The following is an 18,236-nucleotide window of genomic DNA, read 5'->3' as shown; positions in this document are numbered from 1 at the left end:
TCGATCAGGGCAGCTACAGCTTTTACAATAAGAGGAAATCTCACCTTCCAACTGTTCAAATTATTAGCATTTCTATTTGTTTGTTAGAGAATACATTACAGCACATTCATTCAACGTGCCCTGTGTAGTCTTCTGCAATGGATCTGTGGGAAATATTTTTTCCCCTCTCTTGTGTGACTCGTAATGCAAAATAATGAGCATTCTTCAGATATATAAATGTAATAACATTTTGGAGGTTACTTTGATTTGCTTTACTCCGTGCAGATGCTTTGCAATTAATAGATAATTATACAATTAATTATATAAATTGTGTTAAATAAAATAAAATAAATATCACTTGATTGTTAGAAAACCTCTACAAAGTTTACAAAAAATCAACTAAAACATTAACATTATTGATAAAAACAGTTAAAAACTGGTGTCATGTTCATTAATTTCTGAGTACTCAGAAATTCTGTTATTCATTAATACTCTGAGCAACACTTAATTGACTTCCACACTTTGGTTAGCTTGGCTTATTTAATGATTGATAGGCCTGGGGATAGGCCTGGCACCCACAAACTTGTAACATTGCATTATCCCTTTTGACATTCTGTCACTTTGTTATCGCTTCATTCTTCCTGAAATAATTGCTTCTTTTTCAGCCCACCTATCTTCTCTTAGCTCCTGCATCCCTGGCCACATTTTGTTTGGTCTTCTGGCTCTGCTACCCTCAGTTCCACAAATGTCTCCCAATATCTTTAGTGGGCCTATGAAGAGATGCAGTTAGGAAATATTTGATTCTGATCTTCTTCGTTTTACAGGGGAACCTCTGGCAATGTGTATTATCAAAATGTGGACAGCAGCCAGCCCTGCTGCATTTTTTTTTTTTTGGGGGGGGTCCCATTGTCTTTCTTCTGTGTGGGTCCTACTGGGTCTACCCTTTATCTTTTGCTGCCCACTTTACCAGAATACCCCATGTATGAACCTCTCTCTTCAAACCTTACCTCAAGTTCCATCTCTTATGTGAAGGCTTTGACTTAACCTGTGCTACTCCTTTCCCAGTTGAAGAAAATGTCATGTCATACGTTTAAAGTGCTCTTATATCACTTTAATAGCCACAGAGCATCTTAGGAACTGTAGTTAGCTAAGAGGGCTTGGAATTGTACATCTGTAAGGCCAGGAGTCAACAGTTTGTTGACTCTTGAAGTGGTGTGAAAGTGTGCTTTAAATGTATGCTCTGGATTTTACCCTGGTTGCATGCATCCCTTGCTTCCCTTGGTTGTTGTCTTACTTCAACCCTCCCACCAAACCGTAGATAGAAAGTAATCAGGACTAGTGACTCTCTTGCCTCCCCCCATCTTCTTCTGCAAAGTGTCATGTCCACGAAAAGAACAGTAATCCAGTTGACTTCCCCCGTCCCTTCTCCCTTTCCCCTTGAAACTGAGTTGCTCTCTGGTTCATATTATCTCTGGGCCATGTTTAGGATTGTTATTAGCAACTTGAGATGACCTGGGGGAATAATATGCCTGCATATATATATATTTTCCAAAACAAAAATATCTTCTCTCCACTGTAATCAAGTCAGTCAGCAGGTCGGCTTACATGGAAATAAAATGAAGAGATAAATGTAGCAGCAGCCGTGTTGGAGCAGTAGAAATAGCCTGTGAGTCCTGACAATGTAAAGAGACTAACAAAGCTTCATGGAATTTACTTGTTCCGAACTTTTTTAAAAAAAAAAAATGTGAATTGCGTAACTATGCTAGGAGTTTTCTTTTCCATGAATTAGCCAAGCATAAAAAGCAATTCATGGTCTTTCTCCTTCTTTGGAAGTGTTATACCTCCAGTGGGATGTGAGAATTTTCTGTCTGAGCAGCAGGAGCAACACCTCATTTATTTCTCCATGGGGCTGGAGCAGCACTGAGACCTTCCACCATATTCAAACTGATTTAATTAGAAATGGGAGGCATGTTGATATTGATTCATTCAAAGCTCAGAAGCAAATCAACATTTCGCCCTCTGAAAAGCAGGGGGCAAGATTCCCGTTGCCTTTTTGCATCACACATTGGAAGGAGCATGGTCCAAACAATCTTAGACATACAAGTGCATTTCCAGTGGGAAAGGTAAAGGTAAAGGGACCCCGGACCATTAGGTCCAGTCGTGACCGACTCTGGGGTTGCGGCGCTCATCTTGCTTTATTGGCCGAGGGAGCCGGCGTACAGCTTCCGGGTCATGTGGCCAGCATGACTAAGCCACTTCTGGCGAACCAGAGCAGTGCACGGAAACGCCATTTACCTTCCCGTCGGAGCGGTACCTATTTATCTACTTGCACTTTGACGTGCTTCCAAACTGCTAGGTTGGCAGGAGCAGGGAATGAGCAACAGGAGCTCACCCCGTTGCGGGGATTTGAACTGCCAACCATCTTATCGGCAAGGCCTAGGCTCTGTGGTTTAACCCACAGTGCCACCCGGCATATTAAAAAACTTGGCTGTTCTTTGGCTGCATAGAGTGCTATGCAATCTACGTGTGTATAAAGCCCTAGATGACTTGGGACTATACTAGGCAAGTCAGAGAATCCCTGAAAAAAAGATTCATACATGTCATAAAATTCCTTTGCAAAGTGGTACAGTCAAACCTCATGTTGAAAGGCTGCTGGCAGTAAGTTCTACCTCTAATGTGGGTAGACATGTTTTATGAATGAGACCATGCTCAATATGGATGTGCAAAGACCTTTCTTTGTGTGCTTCCTTTCACGGGCCTGGATGGCAACTGCTGCGCATCCTTAATAATGCTGTGTTTTTTTCACCCCAGTGAGATTTATGTGAATATACAATATATCTAGGACACAGGTGGCGCTGTGGGTTAAAGCCTCAGCGCCTAGGGCTTGCCGATCGAAAGGTCGGTGGTTCGAATCCCTGCGGCGGGGTGCGCTCCCGCTGCTCGGTCCCAGCGCCTGCCAACCTAGCAGTTCGAAAGCACCTCCGGGTGCAAGTAGATAAATAGGGACCGCTTACCAGCGGGAAGGTAAACGGCGTTCCCATGTGCGGCTCTGGCTCTGGCTCTGGCTCTGGCCAGAGCAGCGATGTCACGCTGGCCACGTGACCTGGAAGTGTCTCCGGACAGCGCTGGCCCCTGGCCTCTTAAGTGAGATGGGCGCACAATCCCAGAGTCTGTCAAGACTGGCCCGTACGGGCAGGGGTACCTTTACCTTTACCTTACCTTACAATATATCTGCTCATCAAACTGAAATATACATCCAAAATACCACTATGCTCTGTGTGTGTGTGTGTGTGTGTGTGAACAATTGTTTAAAAATAAGCCAGAATAAGGAAACAATGCCAGAGAAACAGAGACATAAAATAAGTATGGAAGAATAATAGGTGCAAGTCCCACTAAACTCAGTGGGGCTTACACCTGAGTAGACATGGAATAGGATTGTGTTATATGTAAAACACTGATTTTTCCACATTAGGAACTGGAGTTTACTATTGTGCTATGAGAGGAGGCTGGCACATGTACAGTGGTACCTTGGGTTACAAACATCTCGGGTTACAAACACCTCGGGTTACAGACTCCGCTAACCCGGAAGTAGTACCTTGGGTTAAGAACTTTATCTCAGGATGAGAACAGAAATCATGCGCTGGCAGCAGCGGGAGGCTCCATTAGCTAAAGTGGTACCTCAGGTTAAGAACGGTTTCAGGTTAAGAACAGACCTCTGGAACGAATTAAGTTCGTAACCAGAGGTACCACTGTACTGAAAAAATGTTAGTTATTATGTTGCTGCCTTCATCTCAAAGCAACATGCCCCTGAAACCCTAACACTGACCATCTTTTTGCTGATGTACTGTCTTGACATTCAGAGGAAGGGTTTGTTGCTTGCTTGTGTTGTGGGTTAAACCACAGAGCCTAGGACTTGCCGATAAGATGGTTGGCAGTTCAAATCCCCGCGACAGGGTGAGCTCCCGTTGCTCGGTCCCAGCTCCTTCCAACCTAGCAGTTCGAAAGCACGTCAAAGTGCAAGTAGATAAATAGGTACCACTCCGGCGGGAAGGTAAACAGCGTTTCCGTGCGCTGCTCTGGTTCACCAGAAGCGGCTTAGTCATGCTGGCCACTTGACCTGGAAGCTGTACGCTGGCTCCCTCGGCCAATAAAGCGAGATGAGTGCCGCAACCCCAGAGTTGGCCATGACTGGACCTAATGGTCAGGGGTCCCTTTACCTTTACTGCTTGGTTTTACTTATATGCTGCTTTCCCACAATGAGCTGTGCCCCAAATGGCTTACAACAAACATTCAAAATAGAGAAGGAAAGAAAGAATGGCCTGCTGGGATTTTCTGATGCAGCCTGTGCTAGAGCCAATGAGTGTGGAGGGAAATCCCTGAAGCATTATTATTGGTCAGGCTGACAGGACTGAAGGAAGTATGAGACTTCAGAAGGCACTATTGATTTTGCTTTCTGAAGACCTCTTCATTATTCTGGAAGATGATAAAAAAACACACCCATAACAAAAAAAATTGATACTTTTTCAGGGTACAGTGTGGTGTGTCCCCAATTTTAGTCATGGATAAAATGCCATCCGGAAAGTCTCTGAATAGAATGAGGCACATTCATGGGGGCGGGGGGGGGGTCAACTCAATGGAATCTGCATATTCATAAGCAGCATACTGTGATTATTTATTTATTTAACTTGTTAGCTGGTTAACACAAACTGAAAAAGTCTCTGAGCAACTTACAGAAATTGATGATGCTAGGGACAAACAACAAGAGAGAAGTAGGACATAGAATCACAGAATTGTAGGTGATGGCTTCATGGAGGGTTTGTTGTTTCTGTCTGTTAGGATGTTGTGTATTTTTGCTGGCTGGCTGTGTTGGGAGTTGGTGTCCAATGACATCTGGAGCTCCAGGGATTTCTCACCTCTGCTTTAGAAGCATCTAGTTGGCTCTTGCTGATAACAGAATGCAAGGCCACATGGACCCTTGGCCTGAACCACTTCATAACATAAATTTCAGCCACCAATTTCATTCATGGCAGTTAACTTCTCATATGAGCAGTGAAATGTGTGTGAGGAAGTCAAGGGTTTCAGGCACGGCAACACGCACTGCTCCTGAAAAATATGAATAAACCTTGTGCAAAATAATATCACTGTGGAAGAGGAAGAAAACGATCACTGGGTTCTTTCCCTCAGTTTATCTTCAGCATCCACGAAATGCTGACAGGATTCATTGCCAGGATTCTCGCACCATCCCTACCCTTCCCATTTCCAGGAATGCCCTTGGGTGTCAGAGTTCACTGAATACACTTTTAACAGCGTCAGCTATTTGAATTTTGAAATAACACAAGTCTGTAATTATAAGAACCAATGGATGCTCAATCCGAGTGGAAGCGTGTGGTGTCGATTGTGGCGGCCGTAGTTTGAAGCCTTTATTAAGTCAGCTGGCAAAACATCCAATCTCTCAGCATTAAATTTTATGGCAAAGGAGCGGAGTGACTGAACTGTTTTCTTTTCTCTCCCCCCTTCTGTTATATATCGCTTACATGGTCTAGTTCTCAAAACCACAGCCACTGATCTTTAAAACGTGTGTGCGTGTGTGTGTGTGTGTTAGTGTTACTGGTAGCCACACTATACTGTAACATTTATGGACTCTATAAAATCTTACATCGTTTTGGTCTTTCCTCAGAAGAGCTTTATGCCAGACAGCATGAAAGTTTCATGCTACACTCGTCTGTGGCCAAAGTCATTCAGAAGAACTCTGCACCTGAGTTGATTTAATATAGGACAACCTGCAGCTTTACAGAGACCTTCCTCTGTAGCTTGCCCTTTCAGGTAGAGACAGATGTGCAATTTTAAATTGTGGTAGGATTGAACACACACATCTTGCATTCCAAGGCATTTGTTTTCAGAACAGAGGAGGGATTCCAAAATGGCTCCTGTCACGGCATGCACCGTGACCCACCATAAGTTCATGATTCTCCCCAAGTATAACCCAGGTGCCAAAAATGCTGATTACCAGGCAGCACTCAGCTGTGTACTTCACCTAAGGTCGTAAGAAACTCACTTTTGGCTCACAACATTCGTTTTGGTCCCTAACAGAGGAGTCCTAATGCAGCAAAGGTTTGGGTGTGAGCCCCACAGGTGAAAATACATGTCTAGGAATTCACCCACTCTCCTTTCCTGGCAGCCATTGCAGCCCTCATGGGGATGCAGCTAAAAATGATATCCCCATGGTTATCAACATCACCAGGTATCTGAAGAAGTGTGCATGCACACTAAAGCTCATACCAATAACAAACTTAGTTGGTCTCTAAGGTGCTACTGGAAGGATTTTTTTTTTTTTATTTTGTTTCTTCCTCATAATGTTTAGAAATCCTCAATGACTTTGTGAGTTCCTCCATCTCAGTTACTGTCAGCCAACAAAGAGGAGCAGGGTTAGGGAAAGTTGTAATATGTTGACCATGAGTAATGATGGGTATTGTCTGAGGAGTTGCACATCTACTGGCAGTTGTCCCTGTGGCTGGTTTCATTGCATGCATGTTCATTACTTGACTCCAGTATCAAGTGATGACATGCCTGGGGGGGGGGACGGGTCCTCACAGATCTAACCCCACACACTGAACTTTCATTCCCTCCCTCTCATCACTTTTAACGTAGCGCTTTTTACACAAAGTTTGCACACTCAGCCACTAACTTTCGGCCGCTTAACACTCAAGTGTACAAGAAACCCAAGTTCCCACCAATTACCCTTGGCACATCCAATGCACACTCTGAGAACAGCTGGTGTATTCAGTAACTTCTAAAATGTCTGCAAGGTAGGGTACAGCCACCTTTACATGCCCCAGGGGCATTCAAAGCACTCAGCCTACCAGAAGTGCACTGAAGCTTCATAGTTATCATGACACCAGTTACGAAGTGTAGTTTTTGAACCAGCATTTAGGTATGGGGGAGTCTACTGTGTTTTGCCTGATTTTTTTATTTTTATTTTTTTTGCTTGGTTAAGAATGGCTTTCTCAGAGACCCTACCTTTAGGCATAGGCATCCTTCGGCCCTCCAGATGTTTTGGACTACAATTCCCATCATCCCTGACCACTGGTCCTGTTAGCTAGGAAACATGGGAGTTGTAAGCCAAAACATCTGGAGGGCTGAAGGTTGCCTATGCCTAAAGGTAGGATCCCCGAGAAAGCCATTCTTAACCAAGAAAAAACATCTGTAGGCCAAAACATCTGCAGGGCCGAAGGTTGCCTATGCCTGCTCTAAAATGTCTGCAGGTAGGGTACATGCCCCAGGGACATTCAAAGCACTCAGACTACCAGAAGTCCATTGAAGCTTCATAGTTATCATGGCACCAGTTATGAAGTGTAGTTGTTGAACCAGCATTTAGGTATGGGGGAGTCTACTGTGTTTTGCCTGATGTTTTTTGTTTTGCTTGGTTAAGAATGGCTTTCTCGGAGACCCTACCTTTCAAGTGACATTCAGAATCTTTTCTTTTGCAGCCATTTCGTAGAGTGACGTTTTCAGTTGTGAGTCAGCCTCAGGACCCACATCAAGGGTCATTGCAGAGTTGCTATGACAGCGGTCTGGAGGAGTCAGAAACACCAAGCAGTAAGAGTTCTTCAGGGCCGCGGCTGGGTGCCCTTCCACTCCCAGAGGACAACTACGAAAGGACTACGCCGGATGGCAGTGTTGGTGAGGCAGAGCATATGGAAAATGGTAGGGGCATACACAACACCCCACACACATACTCGATTTACACTAGCGAGTCCAACATGAAGTAGATTTGTCAAGAGGCCAGAATCATCATCCTCATAATGCAAAGGTGATGAAGCTTAAATTTAGGGCTGGATCCAGCCAAATTTTAGGCACTTTTAAGGCCCATTTCAATGGGATGATATGTAAACATCGGCACTGAACCTTTAATGGAAATAACTGGGACGTGAATGTGCTTAAGTTTTGATTGGATCATGCTCCTAATATTGACCTGACCAGGTTGATTAAGATGGGGGAGGGGAGAGAAACATGCAAATATAAAGCATATTTAAACAGTATTAATGACACAGTTAAATAAATACATCTAAAAATATCAGCACATAGCCGATGAAACCTATTTAAATTCTTATTTTTTAAAAATAATATGTAGACATAATTTCTTTTTAGTTGTGCGCCTTTTATTATTATCATCCAGGAACTGTATATGTTCAGCATTAGCTAGTAGAAAATAGAAATTCAACTTTCCTTTTAGATTGTTGTCTCTTCCCTGCTTGCATGCACAGGGTTTTCAAAATAGAGTGTATGTTGCTTACTTCCTATATTCTGCTCATAGCAAGGGGCAGAGGTTGCAGCATCGGGAGGTGGGAATTGTAAGAAAGTCTGTGATACAAAGGAGTGTGTGTGTTTGTGTGTGTGGCCATATATTGTTGTCTGCTATGGAAGGCAAAGTACCAAAAACATCAACTCTTCCATGGCAGACAATATTGAATCTTCGGCTCCATTTCTGTGGTTACTCACTGGTTAATAGCTGGTGGCTGGAGATAGCAATGAGAGCAACTTGCTTAGGCTCCCTTTTGTATCAGAATTTTTGATTTCCATTTTTTCCCATAATGGTATTTTGTAATCCCAAATTCCAACAGAGGGACAGATTATTAAAAGAAGAAAACGTTGTGTGGGTTTATTGTTACCAAGGGTAAAAAAAAAAATTCAATGTGTTTGCAGCAATGTATTTAGTTTCCACACTACTAAATGACTTCAGTATTTCCCCCCAGAATGTTTCATTATTGGTGTGTAGTATGAAGAAAATAGCAATATAATAGCAACAGTTCCCAGTTATTTTTTTTCAGTGTGTCTTGAATAGGTCTTAACAATCCATTGCCCCATGCTTTTATTTGCCTAGATCTGAAATCTTTTGAAGTCAATTATATTGATTTCATAGTTCTACCCACAGAGTAGGTTATTGAATACCAGAGTACAAGCTAATGGTACCATGTGAAACAATGCATGTCTAGATGACATTTGTATAGATGTAAGAGCATGAGTGGAATGGTGTATCGGACTTGTTTGGAACCATATATAGAGTCACTGATTCCGTCAAAGTATTTGTTTTACTTTCCTTTGGAGATTTTATATCAGCAAATAATTAATTGTTCTCATGATTTTGTTTCCCTTAAAAAAGAAATATCAAGACAACAAAAGCAGAACATTTTCTGTGATTCGGGGGGAGGTTTTTTTCATTATACTTCTGAAAAAAGTATAATAATAATATATATAAGTATAAGCATTAGGGACACCACATAACTTTGCAGATTCTGATTGCGCCATTTGTTTTACAAAGAGTCGAGCACCGAGGTACCATTTTTTCAAGGACGGAACAAAGATGATTTTGTTGTGGTGCTAAAGAGAAACAGCCATGTTTGAAGGCCTCCCATTAAACTGAAAATTAAATTGATACATGTTGTATTTCAAGAACATTTGTTGCAGTTACCTTTTCACGGCACAAATATGGAGGAAATCAGGAGCGAAAAAATTGGTTTATACCAAGTAACACAATTGGAACATACAGCCCATTGAGGTCAACGTTGACTCACAGTGGCTTGCCAGAATTTTAGTGAGGGAACATTTCCAGCCATATCTGAAGATGCCAGGAACTGAACCTGGGATTGTCTGCATTTAAAGAAATATGTTTCCACTGAGCTGTGCCGCTTCCCCAAGATCCTCTTCTTCTTTCTTTTTATCTCTCATAGCTTTTCTCTTCTTTTTTTAAGTAAGAGTTTAGTGCATCTGGCTGTAGTCTGGTCTTGACCTTGCTTCTGACAGGTCACCATATAATCAGAATCAGAAGAATCTTTATTTGCATCAGCCACTAGCCACTAGCCATGGCAATAAAATAAAATAAAATGTACTGAAGATAGAGGTAAAAGCTTAACTACAGAAAATACATTTTGGGGGTTTACATCAATAATCAAATAATAGATTTTATTCTAATTGCCCCCGCTAAAACCCTTGCAGTTTTTGCTGTTGCTTGATCATCTTGTTCTGCTAAAAGAAATGACATAGTAGCAATGGTTGAGTGACCTGGCATGGACAATAATAGAAGGGTAATGACCTCACTCCTCAAATCTTTATAAAGAGTGCAAACCAGAAGCACACAAGCCACTTTTTCCAGTGGAGTTTTTTTTGAAATTGACCCTCAAGTACAGCCAAAGGCAGCATATTCAATCTTGTGAAAGGGAAAGCGCGTCTGCATTTTGGAATTGTTAAATTTTGCAAATTGGGTGCCAGAGTGTCAAAATGACTAGGTGGAAAACAATCATACCATGGACAAAATTTCTTTGGTCTGACATGAGACAAGTAATGCAGTGGTCACAAGGGCCAGAGACCAGTGATGTGATTCTGAATGAGATGGAATTCAGATACTGGATCAGGCAGGCAGGAACTGATGGCCAGAGCAGAAGATGTAGTCACAGAGCAGCTGGAAGCCAGATATGGGTCTAGTGTCATGTGATGTGATCAGTTGCTCAGTTTTATTGACTGGCATAAAACAAAGGTCTGCATAAGGCCTGGTGCCTCTCCATTGGTTTGGGAGATCAGCATCTTCAAGCTGTGGTTATCAGCACTCAGCCTAGAAGCAGTGGCGGAGATTCATGCTCCGTAGGGGCATGGCGCCCAGTGCAGGCGGGGGGCAGCTGCGATGGCACCCCGCCGGGATTGTGCTGCCGGGGGCAGTGCGCTCCCCCCGCACACCTCTTCCTCTGCCAGTGCCTAGATTAGGTGTCGTTGTCTATAGAATCTGGCTGATGCTTAGAATGCTGGTGGCCCAGGAGTTAAGGCACCAAAGACTGGTCACTGGAGGCCTTGGCTTGACACTTCCTTTCTGTGTCTTATACTTATTGCATGCTCAGATGGAAATATGTCCTGCTGAACTCCTTGAGAGTTACTTCTGGTAAGTGCACACAGAATTGCAGCCTTAATGGTTGCAACAGTGGTCACTCAGTGTGTAGAACTAGTGAACTAGACACAGATATACATGATCTCAATGCTCCGAAATGCACGGAAGCTGCGTTGATTCCTGCTCTCCTTAGATGTTACAAGCAGTAGAGCTTGTGACGGCACCTGGCTAGTTTGTAAGGCTTTGGACTATGAGATTAATTGGTTTGCAAAGTCATTGTTGCAAAGTTTAATGTTAAACCCAAACCAAGCAAAGAGGTAGTGCGAGAACTATTGCTTCAAGACATTATTATTATTATTATTATTATTATTATTATTATTATTATTTACACAAAGAGCAGTGGTTAGAGAAATAATGATAATTATTGAAAATAATAGTAGTGCAGCAGAAATGCTACATCATGCTCTGGCTTTTATACCTGAAGGAAGGGGTATTTTAAAGGCTGGGAGTATACCAGTATCCACAATTTTATGCTCTCCCAGCATGAAAATGGCACATTTGTCCCAAACTGACAGTAGGGTTATAAATGCTGTTGTTGGTCCACAGAAAGGCAGCAACAGGATGTGCAAGCTGTTTTGCTATTAAAATGATTGTAGATGAAGAAAAGAGCAACAATGATTTAGATCTGGGTTATATTGGTTAGATCCGTTTTTGAGCGAGGAACATAATATGCAGAGTATAATTGCAATTAAGTTCACTGAAGATAATGATGATTATAATACACATGGTAAACGGGAGTGGGGAAATGGGGCTGGTCTGAGCATAGTTGCAAACCTGGCAATCGGCTAGAATGCAAAAATCCCAGAGAACCGATCCCAGCTATTGAAAATGTACTGGAGAGAAAGAGAGCCAACCTCTGTGCATTAGTAGTTAGAGGCAGTCTAGGAGCTGATCAGTTGTGTGATCAACCTCAGCTGCTAAAGAAACTTCTGTTATACACCGGTGGTCCAGGCCATAGAAAGGTAGCATGAAGATATTCCAAACAAAATTAGCTTGATGTCTAATTTAGCCTCCACTTCAGCACTTTCTGGATGAAAGCATTATATATATATATATATATATATATATATATATATATATATATATATGCCATCAGTACTCAAATACATCTTCTCTTTCTTATGGTTTGACTCTTTGTTTCAAATTGCTAGGCAATGAATAAATTAATATGTAGCAGCTTTCCATTTTGGTAAACAGCTCGAGGTACATGTTTATGTATTTCATTTGCGTCATTGCAGAGGCCGTTTTGTTTCATTTTTTTTAACAGAAGCAATATTCATGTAGGAAAATGCCATGTGTGAAATGGCATAAAGTGTTTGGATTAGGAGGGTTTAAAAAAAATAAAAATAAAATAAATCTCACAATTCAACAAGTCTTTTCCACCCATGCAATCAATATGTATCCACATAACAATGCACACCCAAGCCCCATTCATCTTGATGGATGCTTTCCTTAATGGAGATGGAGACACATCTCCTCATTGGGATCACTAGTGATGCACAGCTGAAGTGAGGGCAAGAGGAGCTTCCCTGTAGGTATGAAAGATTAACTTGAGCCCTCCAGAAAGTGGGTGACATTGTGATGAAAACTATGCCATACCAAACGGTTCTTCTGCTGTCACTGTCTAGACTTGACTTTTCAGTAGCAGCATGTCATCTGCCTCCAGTAATTCTTGTTGGCACTCGCCTGTAGGTAATGACAGAACAAGAGGCAATGCACTTTTGCTAGTCTGTAAATGTTACATTTGACATTTGAGGAAGGCCCCCCTCCTCAATTTCCCCCCACGCTTCAATTCCAGCTTTTAACCCTGCCCCACCAGCTTCTGGAGTAGATCTGTACTGCATAGTTTCATCTCTTGTATTTAATGGATTATTCTGACATCAAAAGCATGGGATCTGAAACTTGTCAGCCATTCATTTGTCCCATTTAATTGGAACCTAGGTGATCTGTAGCTGCTCTGGGGTAGCATCTTGCATGACTCGCTTTTAATCAGGGACTGCACTGAATGTTTCATTCAGCTTCCTTACCTTCTGCCCCATGGGATCTATCTTTCTTTTCTTTTTATTTTTCTTTTCTTAAGAAACCCTGTCTGCACTCCTAATAGTTATGACTCCAGATATTCACAGCTTTCCTTCAACCGCTGTTCCATGGCTTTTTCTTAATGATTGATATGGATGCATTTAAACTAGATTTTAGATCATTTCCCATGCAATAAGCTAAAGCTGTCCCATTCCCCCCCACTGCATTTTCAGTGCAAGCTGTGCATAAGATTGAAAACAAGGTCCTTTTTCCATGTCAGTAAGGGGAGGTCCTTGAGCTCCTTAAAATAGGGATGTCATTATCACAAAGCTGGTTCACAGTGTCCTCACCAGATGCATTTGATGAGGACTCCAATGCCCAGACCCACTAAACACTTGCAAGAAAACACAATTGGATGTTAACCTGGGCCATTGAAGTGGAAGTTGCCATGAACACCAAAAAGCACAACATCTAGAAAAATTCAGATTTTTAAAAGCAATCCCCCCCCCTCAAATTTTTGCATGCATGCTACATTAGAGACTCGAGCCAACAAAGAAACCAATTGTAGGTTTATGGCACTATTTGAAGTGCATGGGAACTTCACAAGAACTCTACTGTGCTCAGGCTCAACTCCCATTCTTTCAAAGGTGCTTGTGCATGAGAACAGCATGCTAGATTGTATCCATTGCTTCTGTATAACTTCAGAAACATCACAGCTAGGGAGCAGGGGAAAATGTATCATCTCATCATGAATGTGCAGCAGTCTGACCAGACCTGGTTATTCCCAAATTTTGAAGATTTAATAGTAACTTCTTCATATCTCTCCTATCCTCTGATGTGTCCCTGCCCTTGTATATAGGAATCTCATGCTATATATTCAGCAGAATCAAGGGGCTCAGCCATGTTGGGACTGCACAGAATACATGTGGGATAATACTCCTTACTTTCACACACATGTGCAGAAAAACCTTCCTGCACAAAAAAAAAAAAAACACTTTAGGAAGAAGGCTTGCTTAGTATATTTCTCCTTGACATGCTAGCTTTCCATGGGTCTTCAAGTAATGAAGTTCGACCTTTATTCGACAGTGGTAAAGTCCCAGGACACCTGTACAATGTGCATCTTCTGAATGCACAGATCCCTTGCTTGTTTGGTCTTGTTCAATTAGTGTACCTAAGATTAGCCATTACTTTTAACATAAACATAGGCACTTTTAAACATTACCATATGCATGAGGAAGAAGATGTTTAAATGATGTGTAGTGATATCTGTCCCATGATACTATGATTACTGTTCCTTTAAATTGTCCAACACCATTGGGTAAATATTAGTTATATCACACAATAGGAGTCGTAGGGTGGCACCTCCGTCTAAAATTAGTCACGAACATACCCTCTAACATTTCTCTGATGAATCTTGTGATGTCCTGTTCAGTAACACAACAACAACAATTTTATTATTGACACCTCGCCCATCTGACTGGGTTGCCCCAGCCACTCTGGCCTGGTCCAACATATATAAAAAACATAATAAAACATTAAACATAAAAACTTCCCTTCAACTGCCTTCTAAAGGTTTTATAGTTACTTCTCTCCTTTGCTCCGGGGTAGCTTAACTCCATACCCTCCAACATTTCTCCAATGACAATCGGGATGTCCTATGGAAAAGTGGCACATTCTGGGGTCAAATCAGAAACTTGGACAGCTTCTGTAAATCTGGGACTGTCCCTGGAAAATAGGGTCTGTATGAAGACCACAGCCTTTAATAAAAAGCCAATGCTATTAATATGTTTTAAGTCCTCTTGTGTGTTTATGTACATATCTTTTTTATTAGTGTTAAGCTTCCACCTTGAGGTATAGGAATTTGGGTATCTGGGACAAGGAGGTTATGTGCAGAATGAGCATGAGAGCATACAGTGTGAAGTGATACAGTTTTTCTACTGTTTTGGAGGTGTTTCTGCCCCTTTAAGATTCCGAAGATCTTAAATCTGCATTTTTAAGCCTCTGCATCCTACTAGCTGTGGCATGCCAAACAACTACTTTTACAAGCTTGCTAATGCTGCCTGTAGCAGGACTTGTAGATCTTGTTGTGAATCATGTTATAGTTACATTGGAGTGTAAATTCCAGCACAGCAGTTCAGAGTACAGATGGGAAATGTGCCTTCTTATAATTGTTGTACTAATTACGACTAGTCAAGACTGAGGCCCCACTTTGTTAGGTGTTATGCAAACTTAACCAAACACCAGATTTGCACATCTAAGTTATTTTGTTTTATTTTTGGAAAATGCTTGATGGTGACACGTGCTGTATAATTTTAGCCCGTTTTCTTTCCGTCTTAGAAATGATCTCTTAAAAATAGTCTTGTTATTCTGAGGGGGCTAGTTTTTGTGACTATGCTTGGTTTGGTAGGATTTAATTTCTGAACCATCTAGGGACACCACTAGCTGAGATTTTATCTGCAAAAGAATAGCATAAGGATTGCTGGGCTGAATCAAATGAAAAAACCAGCATTCAGCGTCCAGACAGATGACTTCAGAAGTTCACAACAAGGCATGAAGACAAAAATCGAAGGGAGCTGATAATTGGAGGTAGTTGATAATCAGAAATATACTGCCTTTGAAGCTGGATGTTCAATTTAGCTATTGGATAGATTTGTCCTCCTTAAAATCTGGCTTTCCTAATTGCCCATTGAGGTTATGTTGAAGGAAGAAAAAATGAAATACAAACAGAAGAACTGGATAACAAAAGGGAGATTGTATCGCTATGCAGATAGCAAATGACATTTCTCTCCCAAAGTCTGGACAAGACAACTTTGTTGCCTCCCCATAAGAGTACTGCTGAAGCCAATTGCTTTCACAGTCACCGAGAAGTGAGACTCAAATATACTTAAATTATCTCAAAGGTGTCCAATTTGTGACTAGTGCCGCAGTGACTAGAGTCAGCAAGCTACTCCTCTGCAGCTTGTTACAATTTGTATTGTATTGTTACAATTTTTATTTCCACTTGTGCCTTAATTTCAGAGCCTCTTGTATGCTTCAAGAAGCATATTAGGACACTTATGCATACTAGGCTGCTCCTTGCCTTCCCTGGAATGGAATAGTTGCAAACCTTCAGGGAGATCTCCCTTCTGTTGATGTGAGTGTTTCTTGGATCTGCACAATGGAGCAAAACTGCTGGGTGGGTCTGCACACTGTTTAGGTTGCTGTAACTCCTAAATCATAATACCTTTTGATTGCTATTTGTGTAAATCAAACATATTTGGATGTGCTGCAGAGGGAAATACATATCGACAGAGTATTTTAAAGTTCAAACATTCTTTCAGGGAGTTGGCACTCCATACCTAAATATTTGTGCAATTGCAATCCATTCTTTATCACAGTTCCCTTGATTGAGTATATGTTAGGCAGACCTCACCTTTATGAGCTGGGCAGCTGTCCAAGGCTTGTGGCTTTTGTCCTCAATAAATTGTTAAATGGAACATGCCAGAGGTGGTGCAAAAGTTCATCTGTTCTGTGTGAGTTCTGTTTCAAGTCTTTACATGCATGTTGGAAATTCCAGGAAAACTAAAGGCTTTTTTTTTGTCTGCATCTTTGGGGTTAACTTGATAGAAAGGAAGAAGTAAAAGGGAGGGAACTATTGTGAGGGCAGTAAAGTATCCTGCTCGATAATTAAATAAGTTTTAGCATAGATTTTTTCCCCAAGATTCACAAGCTTAGCCGTTAGGACTCTGTTCTAATTTAGAGGGAGTTATGGCTATAAATCCCTTTTGAAAAGAGATTAGGTAACCCTTGGTTTCAGAGAGAAGAATGAGTAATTTGGAGGAGGAAAAGCCAAAGGAAATTGAAGCTATGAGCTTGAATTAACTCTGAAAGTTAATTCTGGCATTCCAGGCGAACGGGTAATTAGAGGTGTGCTTGACCAAACAGTTGGACATTTTGCTTAAAAGGAAATTAAAATAAAGGATGCATGACACCCGCAAAAGACAAAAGGCAGGCTTTAAATATGATTAAGGTACAAGGAATGATACGCCTGTTTTGAAATGGAGTGTGTGCACCCAGAGGTCTAAAAGCAGGGAAGGAGAACCAGTATCTATCCACAGTGGCAAGCAGGGCAATGCAGGTGGGGGCTGTGTTATTGTTCTTCTGGCTTCCCAATACGGTTCTTTACTCTCATTTACCAGAAGGGGCAAGGCGCTTGGTGTGGCTTGCAGTGGCAGAAGTGTTGGATTAACTCTGGTGCCATGAATTTGTGGGATGTAACATAAGCAATCTAGTACAACACTTCCTGTTTGCCCGGAGTAGACATGTAAGGGAGTGTTGCTCCAGCCTGGGGGGCTTCCTGTCACACCTGGTCTGTCACACCTGGTCAGGTAGATGGGCATGACCCTGGGAGACCCCATAAAAGGTCACACAGCCTTCCTCCTCCTCCTCCTCCTCCTCCTCCTCCTCCTCCTCCTCCTCCTCCTCCTCCTCCTCTTCTTCTTCTTCTGATACTGATGGTGTATTTTGCTGTCTGCTGGCTCTCAGCCAGCAGCACAAGGGGCTCATTCCCATATGGGATGAACTCAAACTGTCTTCTGTAACTACAAGCTTAAGCCTGCCTTTGGGGATCCAGCTGTGAACTGGATGTGAGTATACTTCATATTACTTTTAAAAGAAGATTGTTGTGTCTTTATTCTTTTTAGGAGGGATAAAAGGGGATTTATCAGGAGCAAAACCCAATCTGGACAAAGCCAGATTGGATAGTTTAAGTAAAGAGATTCAAACGAATCTACCAGCTAGCTTCCTGCTATATACTGGGGAATGTACTCTGCTGCTGACTCACTAGCGTGAGTGAGGAAGGATAATATATCAATATTATCAATATATCCTAGTATCCACAACATTTCCCCTTCCCTGTTCCCTTCAGTAAGTGGTGGTGAAGCATAGTGTTGTGAAGCCAGGAGACTTCAATGGAAGAGAAATTCTGGTAAGGGATTTCCTCCTTTCATTACTTTGGCTCCCCTGGCCTAAGAAGTGCAAGGACGTATTCTTGTTAAGTGCTGAAACTACACATAAACCCTGCTCTACACCATTTATCTATTTATTTGCTCATTTGAGAAGGATAATTACAGAAGCAGATTACTGAACACTTCAACATGGGTGGGACCAAGCCTCATTGTTAATTTCTTATTTTGATAGTTGCCTGGTTCTTTAAAAATGTGCCCATGTTTGCGGTCCCCCCCCCCCACTGGCTTGTCTTAACCTGCTTTTCCTTTCTTTCTTTCTGCTGTATCTATGGAACAAATCAACCCCAAAGAGCCCTGCA

The 18,236-nt window shown here is 41.8% G+C and overlaps 1 protein-coding gene across 4 annotated transcripts in view; it reads left to right on the top strand.

The window, feature by feature from the left end:
- The window catches only part of PCDH7 (protocadherin 7), a 414,130-nt gene that overhangs the window by 185,012 nt on the left and 210,882 nt on the right, over positions 1 to 18,236 (top strand). Inside the window, exon 2 of one of the 4 annotated variants that reach the window (XM_079989645.1) lies at positions 7,467 to 7,575. The exons of 1 other annotated variant lie outside the window; for it this stretch is intronic. In XM_079989645.1, the coding sequence (XP_079845771.1) occupies positions 7,467 to 7,575 (109 nt within the window). Of the gene's footprint in view, positions 1 to 7,466; positions 7,684 to 18,236 lie in introns of all 4 variants that reach the window. 2 more of the 4 variants (XM_079989644.1, XM_079989643.1) reach the window with 2 other exon arrangements.

This window comes from Podarcis cretensis (assembly GCF_951804945.1).
Source record: "Podarcis cretensis genome assembly, chromosome: 9".
Lineage (NCBI taxonomy): Eukaryota > Metazoa > Chordata > Lepidosauria > Squamata > Lacertidae > Podarcis > Podarcis cretensis.
This window is presented reverse-complemented; position numbering and strand designations above follow the sequence as displayed.